General features: G+C 39.1%; 1 protein-coding gene and 1 non-coding gene across 2 annotated transcripts; both read left to right on the forward strand.

Annotated features, from left to right (window-relative positions):
* Window positions 1-1,080: 1,080 nt before the first annotated feature.
* On the forward strand, window positions 1,081-8,559 carry eef2a.1 (eukaryotic translation elongation factor 2a, tandem duplicate 1). Its single transcript, XM_056447775.1, is given in 13 exon segments — window positions 1,081-1,147; window positions 1,150-1,288; window positions 3,655-3,836; window positions 3,994-4,205; window positions 4,313-4,491; window positions 4,571-4,676; window positions 4,864-5,116; window positions 5,234-5,429; window positions 5,526-5,892; window positions 5,967-6,320; window positions 6,592-6,774; window positions 6,869-7,001; window positions 7,081-8,559. Coding segments are annotated over 13 exon segments (2,532 nt in total). The 5' UTR covers window positions 1,081-1,107; the 3' UTR covers window positions 7,269-8,559.
* LOC130216731 (small nucleolar RNA SNORD37) lies at window positions 4,716-4,783 on the forward strand. The gene has a single exon (XR_008835825.1). It is a non-coding gene; the product is annotated as a small nucleolar RNA SNORD37 (small nucleolar RNA).
* Window positions 8,560-9,955: the final 1,396 nt, after the last annotated feature.

The following is a 9,955-nucleotide window of genomic DNA, read 5'->3' on the forward strand; positions in this document are numbered from 1 at the left end:
TATATATAATATATATATAATATACGCTTACCTTGCAAATTTTCACCAAAAACAGTTCACATGTCAGGAGTGATTTCCTCGTTTTTGACTTCAATGGTAGAAGCAATGCTGTGATGAGTGCTATTGATCCACAACTAGTGTATTTTTTTTTTTTTTTTGGCATAACATACTTTAACCCAGGGGTGTCCAAACTCGGTCCTGGAGGGCCGGTGTCCTGCAGATTTTAGCTCCAACTTGCCTCAACACACCTGCACGGATGTTTCTAGAAAGCCTAGTAAGTGCTTGATTAGCTAGCCCAGGTGTGTCTGATTGGGGTTGGAACTAAACTTTGCAGGACACCGGCCCTCCAGGACCGAGCTTGGACATGCCTGCTTTAACCAGACGGTAGAGGTGGCTCAATCGGGTTAAGTTAGGAGCTCCTCCCAATAAGATATAGTCAGTCAAAATATGGTCAACCATTTGGTTGAGCAGCCAGTTACAGGGTTAATGTGAAGGTGTTTATCATTTGTTGTCATGGTTATAACCTATGGATAAAATGCCAGAAATTGGCAAGATATGAACCTCTGCGATTCTGCATTTAGTAGTACGTCCAGGCTGATCGATTGGCAGTCATCATGGTGTTGAATAGAGTGTATTGTCTTTATTATAAAAGGTGTAATTCAAATAAATGAAAATTGGCATGATTTACTTGCCCTCATTGAGGGGCATGCAGCATTGTGTACAGTCATAGAAATAGTGCTATTGTTGTTTTCAAGTCATACTTGCATGTTATTTCAGATCTAATATTTAAACTATTATGGATAACAATATAGGGTGTGTCACAAGTTGTCACTAAACGAATGTGTGAATATAAAACCAACTTCACATCTATCTTACCCTCCACTTGTGCTTTACTAAAGTCTCTGCTATGAATGTCAATGGACATCAGCTTTTAACATAAATGAATAAATAAAACTACCAAGTTGAAAGGTTTTTTTTTCTTTTTTAAAGTAATGACTATAAGGATACTAAGTAGCATATTTTAAAACTACTTATATGCCCCCTTTCAAATTTCTCTTAATTTTATTTCTTTAGGAGAACTTCAAAGTAGACCAGATCCGTGCCATCATGGACAAGAAGTCCAACATCCGTAATGTGTCTGTAATAGGACCTTTGATCACGGCAAATCCACTTTGACTGATTGGCTGGTGTCAAAAGCCGGTATCGTCAGCTCAGCTCGTGCTGGAGAAACCCGTTTTATGGATACAAGGCATGATGAGCAGGAACGTTGCATCACCATTAAGTCAACGTGAGTATTAAGGTCAGACTACTACATTTTTCTCAGATTTTGGCCTAATTTGCTTGGCAAAGTGTTGTGGGGATTCGTAAACGACAAATTGGCTCTATAAATGCGAGATTCAATAATTTCTTCTCGTGTAGTGTGTCGTAGTGCACGACAACCGATGCCATGTCTGCGACGCTTCACGACATCATCCTGTCAAGGCTTCAGCCCGGTGAGTACTGGAATTAGCATCTAAACTAACAAACCACTCCATGATGTTCTCGGATGGGGCTGGGCGATATGACATCAACAATATACATCACTATAGATTCAATCAGTTAATATTAATACAGAGTTTTAAATTTATTTGTTAGCCACATTTTAAATTGTCAAAACAAGCCATATAGTGTTTAACAGTGCCTCACCAGCCACTTTATTAAGTACACCTTACTAGTACCAGGCTTAACCCCCTTTTGACTTCTGAATTGCCTTTATTCCTTCGTGGCAAAGATTCAACAAGGTACTGGAAATATTCCTCTGTGATTTTGGTCCATATTGACATGGTAGCATCATGCAGTTGCTTCAGATTTGTCGGCTCCACATCCATGAAGTAAATGGATGGACATGGTTAGCAACAATACTCAGGTAGGCTGTGGCATTGATGCAATGCTCAATTGGTACTAATAGGCCCAAAGTGTGCCAAGAAAATATCCCTCTCACTGTTACACCACCAGCCTGAACCATTGATACCCGGTGAGGTCTTCTGCTGCTGCTGTAGCCCATCTGCCTCAAGGTTTGTGTTGTGCGTTCAGAGCTTGAACCAGTCTGGCCATTCTCCTTTGACCTCTGTCATCAACAAGGGATTTTTGCCCACAGAACTGCCTCACTGGATATTTTCTCTTTTTCAGACCATTCTCTGTAAACCCTAGAGATGGTTGTGTGTTAAAATCCCAGAAGATTAGTTTCTAAAATACTCCGACCAGGCCGTCTGGCACCAACAACATGCCACGCTCTTTGAATTGTAGCAGATCGTCTTGACCATCTATACATGCCTAAATGCATTGAGTTGCTGCCATGAGGTTGGCTGATTAGAAATTTGCATTAAGTTTTTATATATATATATATATATATATATATATATATATATATATATATATATATATATATATATATATATATATATATATATATATATATATATATATATATATATATATATATATATATATATATATATATATGCATGCGTGGTGAGATGTTGTTTGATTTGAATATTTATAATCTTTTTAATAATTTGTTAAAGTGAACATGGTTACCACTGCTGTTTACAAAGATGGAATTTTATTTTTTTTATATATATATATATATATATATATATATATATATATATATATATATATATATATATATATATATATATATATATATATATATATATATATATATATATATATATATATATATATATATATATCGAGCTTTTGAAAGCAGCAGAATTTTAGGTGCACAAGCTTCGCTTTTGTCAATTCCATGACCAACGAAATAGACTGCACCAGTTATGTTTCCACACACAGTAGTTTGCATCAGCAGGAGGAGAACAGATCTCTGTGGGAAAACTGTTGCCCCTGAGCTGCTTTTCTATTACAAGATCAAATTTGTGCGCATATTGAAAAAATGGTCAGGAACAAACTATAAACTTTAGTTACGAGTCAGAACTGACTACTGTACTGAGCCCTGATTACTGTAAAGCATGTATTTTGCAACACCATGAAATAAAGCATAATATGAAATTTATATTGTGGCCTTACGATATATATCGTCATATCGCACAGCCCTAATTTTTTAGAGAGGTTTGGAATTAGCATGTAAACTTATCTTCTCATTCTTTGCGGGTTTCTTTTTTTTTTTTTTTTTTTTTTTTTTTTAATATATGAACATATCTTTAAAGGTAACCAGCTATCTGCCGGAAGTTTCCTAGTCAGTTTGATTTGAAGTAACATTAACGTTTGTGAGCGCATCGCTGATTTATTTACAGCCATCGCTTGAAATCTGCTTCTGCAGCTCCAAAAGCAGCTCTTTCTGCCACAAAATGTATCTACTCTACAGTCTTTGTTCAGAAAGCAAATCTATGTATTGGTAAATAGCTGTCTGTGGGAAACACTTCATAGACTTCATGCGACGATTGACATGTGAACGAACGTGTAGTCTGCCGTATTGGGTACCCACAACACATCAAGATTTTATCTAGACAAGTTTGCATAATCTGACAGTGTGACTATCATAACTTAAAATTACATAGCCTGAATGGGTCTCAAGATGAATTTTATATTGCAACACTGAAATATAAACCTCAAGCCCACAAACATTTTAATGAATGGACTTTCACCACACAGTGCTATCTCCATGTTCTATGAGCTTGCTGATAAGGATTTGGCCTTCATTAAAGAGTGCAAAGATGGCTCCGGCTTCCTCCTCAACCTGATTGACTCCCCTGGACATGTTGACTTCTCTTCAGAAGTTACTGCTGCACTGCGTGTCACAGATGGAGCATTGCTGGTGGTGGATTGTGTGTCAGGTATGTGCGGAAATAGCGGTTGTGATTTTTAAATGACCGTTTTATTAATCAAAGACTTCCTTGATATGGGTTTGATGGTCATGCTTTACCTGTATTCTGTAACTTGATCTATAGTTTTCTGGGAAGCTTATTAAAATGTCAAATTGCTGATCAGCAGGTGTGTGCATCCAGACGGAGACAGTGCTCAGACAGGCCATAGGTGAGAGGATCAAACCAGTTTTGATGATTAACAAAATGGATCGAGCTTTCCTAGAACTACAATTGGGCCCTGAGGAGCTGTACCAGATCTTTCAGCGCATTGTTGAGAAAGTCAACGTGACCATCTCCACTTATGCCGAGGATGAGAAAGGCCCTATGGGCAACATTATGGTAAGTGCCTCAAGGCTCCCGTGTTGGGCCATTTATGTTTTCTGTGTTATCTCTGGGTTTATTTTATTGATATTTATTGTGAATGTTTTTTAACATCACGCTCTTAGATTGATCCTGTTGTTGGTAATCTTGCCTTCGGATCTGGACTGCATGGATGGGCCTTTACTTTGAAGCAGTTTGCTGAGATCTATGTGAATAAGTTCGCTGCCAAAGGTGAAGCTCAGCTGGGACTCGAAGAGTACATCAAGAAGGTGGAGGACATGATGAAGAAGCTTTGGGGCGACAGGTGAGAGGATGTTCCCACACAACAGAATGAATCTAATGTTGCATTTCTGTATGTAACATGTTATGTCCATTGTTTGCAGCTACTTTGACTGTACTACTGGCATGTTCAGCAAGTCTGTGACATCACCAGAAGGCAAGAACCTTCGCAGGACTTTTGTTCATCTAGTCCTGGACCCCATCTTTAAAGTGAGTAAACTAGCAACAATTCTGCTTTTAATGCCAGCCATTGATGATGATTTAAACATTCTTCACTTTGACCTGAATATCTTGTGATGAGAATTTTCAATCTGATATGGAAAATACAAAGTATATTCATTTAACTGCCATGTGCACATGGATTTTACATTGAGATCTTATATTTCCCACTATATAGGTATTTGATGCCATCATGAACTTCAAAAAGGAGGAAACCGCAAAGCTGATTGAGAAGATGGGCATCAAACTAGATGCGGAGGACGAGGAGAAGGAGGGCAAACTCCTGCTGAAGGCTGTGATGCGTTGCTGGATGCCGGCTGGAGAGGCTCTGCTTCAGATGATCACCATCCACCTGCCCTCACCGGTTACTGCTCAGAAGTACCGCTGTGAGCTCCTGTATGAAGGACCTGGAGATGATGAGGCTGCCATGGGTATGTTTTGCTTTTTGAGTATGAAAATTGGAACAAGGAACTGCTTATTTGTTCTGTAAGTGTATTCAGTTTATTGTGCTTGTAGTAAATGCCTAAATATTTATTGTCTTTTCTCAGGCATCAAGAACTGTGACCCTAAAGGACCTCTCATGATGTACATTTCTAAAATGGTACCGACATCTGACAAAGGTTGTTTTTATGCCTTTGGTCGTGTCTTCTCTGGCTGTGTCTCCACTGGCCTAAATGTGCGCATTATGGGGCCAAACTTCACCCCTGGAAAAGAGGAGGATCTTTTCCTGAAACCCATCCAAAGGTCAGTTTTTTTTTTTTTTTATATATATATATATCTTGTTCATAAAGTTGTAAGGTGAATAACCATTTATTTGTGAATTGCCTACATGTTTTTCAGGACCATTCTGATGATGGGTCGCTACGTTGAACCCATTGAAGATGTACCCTGTGGCAATATTGTAGGTCTGGTAGGTGTGGATCAGTTTTTGGTGAAGACCGGAACCATCACTACTTTCACAAAAGCCTACAATATGCGTGTGATGAAGTTCAGCGTCAGTCCTGTGGTGAGAGTGTCAGTGGAGGCCATGGACCCTGCTGACCTTCCTAAACTGGTGGAAGGATTGAAGCATCTGGCCAAGTCAGATCCCATGGTGCAATGCATCATTGAGGATACTGGTGAGCATATCATTGCTGGAGCTGGTGAGCTTCACTTGGAGATTTGCCTCAAGGATCTTGAGGAGGACCATGCCTGCATTCCCTTTAAGGTACCAATAGCTAGTCCAATTGTGCAACACATTAGACTGACTATTACAGTACTCTAACATGCTGTTCTTTACAGAAATCAGATACATTTGCTTCCTACAGAGAGACAGTCAGTGACGGCTCCAAACAAATGTGCCTTGCCAAGACCCCAAACAAGCACAGTCGTCTCTTCATGAAGGCCTCTCCTCTGGCTGATGGTCTTGCAGTAGATATAGATAAGGGTCAGGTCACTGCCAGCCAGGACATGAATGCCCGTGCCCGTTACCTTGCTGAAAACTATAAGTGGGAAGTCACTGAAGCTCGTAAGATCTGGTGCTTTGGCCCTGAGAGAATTGGGCCCAACATCTTGGTAGATTTGACCAAGAGAGTCCAATACTTAAATGAGATCAAGGACAGTGTGATTGCTGGTTTTCAGTGGGCCACTAGAGAGGTATGATTTAAAAGCATAATATTCGCTTTACAACAACTTTAGAGTAAAACATAACACTATAATCTAGAGTGTCCTCTGGATTCTCTAAGGTGAATGCCACCTTGATAGGTTTTGCATCTGTACACCTTTCTGGAATATTCTAAATTGCAAAGACTGATTTGGTTATGTTCAATTCTGATTGGATTAAGATGTCCTTCTATGATTAACTATATACCTTTTGCTTTAGTTTGAGTCACAGCTCTGTTTTATTAAAGTGTTTTGTGACTTTTAGGGAGTCTTGTGCGCAGAGAACATGCGAGGTATTCGCTTTGACATTCATGATGCAACTCTGACTTCTACTACCATTCACCGTGGTCCAGGTCAAATCATTGTTGCAACCCGCAGAGTGCTTTACGGCTGTCAGCTTACAGCTGAACCAAGGCTTTGTGAGCCGGTATACCTGGTGGAGATGCAGGTATGAAGGTAGTCTCATTAAAACTCTGCTCATTGATCTTTTGGTATTTAGTGCCAATCTCTAATTGTACCACACTTTTGAAATCTGCCTACAGTGCCCAGAGTCAGTTATTGGTGATATCTATGCTGTACTGGTCAGGAGGCGTGGATTTGTGTTTTCAGAGTCCCAGGTTACGGGAACTCCTATTTATTTGCTCAAGGCTTACTTGCCTGTCAGTGAGTCATTTGGTGAGTGAAGCAGGAAAATTCTTGGCTTGTCTTCAGTTAATGATTCAAGTTGGTGTAAATGGTGTCTCGTTTTCTGCAGGATTTACAGCTTACATTCGCGCCAACACATCTGGCCAGGCCTTTCCACAGTGCTTGTTTGATCATTGGCAGATCATGCCTGGAGACCCATTGGAAACTACCTCCAAAACTGCTCATATTATGGCTGACATACGAAAGCGCAAGGGCCTCGATGAAGCCATTCCAGCTTTACATTGCTACTTGGACTAATTGTAGGTTTATTTAAGGTTTACAACCTGCACACACCTTAAAGCTTGTATTCAAGCACTTGAACCTTTTTAAGTCTGACGACTCTATAATTAACCTCATATATATATAATCAAACCTACAATTCAACTTGCACATGTATGAAAAATGGCACGAGAATAACCTGAGCATTAACGAAAGGCACTTTCCGAATTAAATTGAGACCAGGCATGACCAAACTATATGTACTAAATGCCAAATTGGTCTTCATTTTGATAGATTATGAAATTTTAAACTCCACTAGATGAAGATTTTATACTAAGAGCACTTTTTAGATGTTTTTAAAAATGTCTTTCCAGGAAGAATTAATGTATCATATATTGAACTGAGAAATTGTATTCAGTTAAGTAACACTAAAATAAAATTTTGATCTTGCCATGAGGCCATAAACAAACTTGAAGGTTTACTCGTACTACTAAATAACTGACTCGTTTGCCTTACGAAGGCACCTATTATCAGGGTTCCCACTCTCATGAAATACAAATTCAAGGACTTAAATCACCATTATTTTAAATCAAGCACCAATAAACGTCATACCCCAGCTAATGTAGCCCCATAAGTTTTTACTGTGCTTAACATTTCCATAACACTTAATATTTACTTTTAAAAATATAATAGTAATGAAAAACAGTCATGTTCAAACAAAGCTTTAATACAATTTGTTAAAATTAACACTGGTAATATTCAAATCATACCTGCCAACACTCCCGTTTTTCCCGGGAGTCTCCCGTATTTCAGACCCATCACCCGCCCACCTCCCATATTGCTCTGTCTCCTGGAAAACTCTCGGAATTCCGCCCCCGCTCCTCACCTTTTTTGGTTCACTCCCCATGCCCATCGAACCCATAGCGCAACCATCTTCTTACCTGGTTCCCAGTTCTTTACCCCCCCCCCCCCCCCCCCTACTCTTCACCTCACACCAGAAATTCAAGCACTTTCAAGGTCTTGCGTTGGGTTTGTAGGTAGGCCTTGAATTCATATGTCTTTCAAGAAGCATGGGAACCTTGTATTATGGAGCAACAGGCTAATGGTGGGATTTCTCAGTTCCTAGTGTAATTTTAAAGTTCATGATTTGTGCTAACTTAAGAATGTAATGAATTGGAGAATGTACTTTTTTTAAATATGCATATACTGAGAACGAATTGATATTTTGTAATTACTGTGATTTTATTAAACGTTAGAAGTCAGCCTCCATGTTAATGCAATACTGGAAGTCTCATTTTTGTAACTCTGAAAAAATAAAATGTAAAACCTATTAATCAGAATGCAATGTCTGCTTTTTCATAGCAATCTACAAAATAGGGAATTAATATAGGCTGTTTAACCTGTTAAATGTACTGTAATTGTATTCCTCCATTGTACTTTCTATTGTGTCTTCTAAAATATGCAGTTTATTCTGTTCCATTAAAGAATATTGATCAATATTGTTACTAATACATAATAAATATGAATTAGAGTATTAAAAATAAACTCTCCTCCTCACACTTAGAAATAAGTGTACTGTGAGAGATTGCTTGGATAACTTTACAAATGATCTGGCTAGAACCCAAGACTTGAGGAAGTTATATGATCTAAGGCAATGGTGTCCAGACTTTTTCCTGGAGGGGCACATGTAATCCATACTTCAATACACCTGCCTGGAAGTTTCAAGTATACCTAGAAAGAGCTTGATTAGCTGGTTCGAGTGTGTCTAATTGGGGTTGGAACTAAACTATGCAGGACACCGGCCCTCCAGGACTCAGTTTGGGCATCCGTAGTCTATGGTTTCAACTAAACTATTTTAGATTTAGTGAAAATGGTATTTGGTTACCAAAACAATACTAGAAGACTACAGGAAGTTATGTGCAATGGCAAGTTGTTTCTTTGCAAAACGAGTCTTTCCATCTACCTATTTTTTATCTACATGGGTCTCAAACTCAATTCCTGGAGGGCCACAGCTCTGCACAGTTTTGCTGCAATCCTAATCAAACACATCTGAAGCAACTAAATAAAGCTATGGTGACACTCGAGTCTCAGCATGCGAAATTCTGTTGTACAGCGCAGCGAAAAGGCACAGGATTAAACAAGATGATTAGACATTTTTTTAAATGCAAGTGATTGCTCCATATTTTCAATTTCTGTCCAGAGACTTCATGTTTTGATCCTCGATTGATCTCACACAATCAAGTGATGTGATTTCGCAGGTCAGAGTTCACGAAGCTTGAACTTTGCAAAGCAGTGAACTGCAAAACTTGCCGTACGAGCTTGCCTTTCGGTCTGACACATTTGCGTGTGTATGAATGGAATTCTATGAGGAGAAAAGTGCAGTGTGACCGCAGCTTTAGGTGTTCAAGTCACTTTTAAACAGCTAGATTATTTGTATCATCTGTGTTTGAAAGGGTTGAAGCAAAACTGCAGAGCTGCAGCCCTCCAGCAATTGAGTTTGAGACCTGAAATCGACATCAGGATTGCTCAACCCTGTTTTTTGGAGATCTACCTTCCTGCAGATTTCAGTTGCAAGCAACCCATATAAAACGCACCTGCCTGTAATTATCAAGTGCTTTTCAGGTCCTAATTAATTGACTCAGGTGTGTTTGATCAGGGTTGGTTCACACATTTTCAAAACGTGCACACAAACTTGTGTGGACAATTGAGTGGGATAAACTTTTTAT

Source organism: Danio aesculapii, chromosome 22 (genome assembly GCF_903798145.1).
Source record: "Danio aesculapii chromosome 22, fDanAes4.1, whole genome shotgun sequence".
NCBI classification, from domain to species: Eukaryota; Metazoa; Chordata; class Actinopteri; order Cypriniformes; family Danionidae; genus Danio; species Danio aesculapii.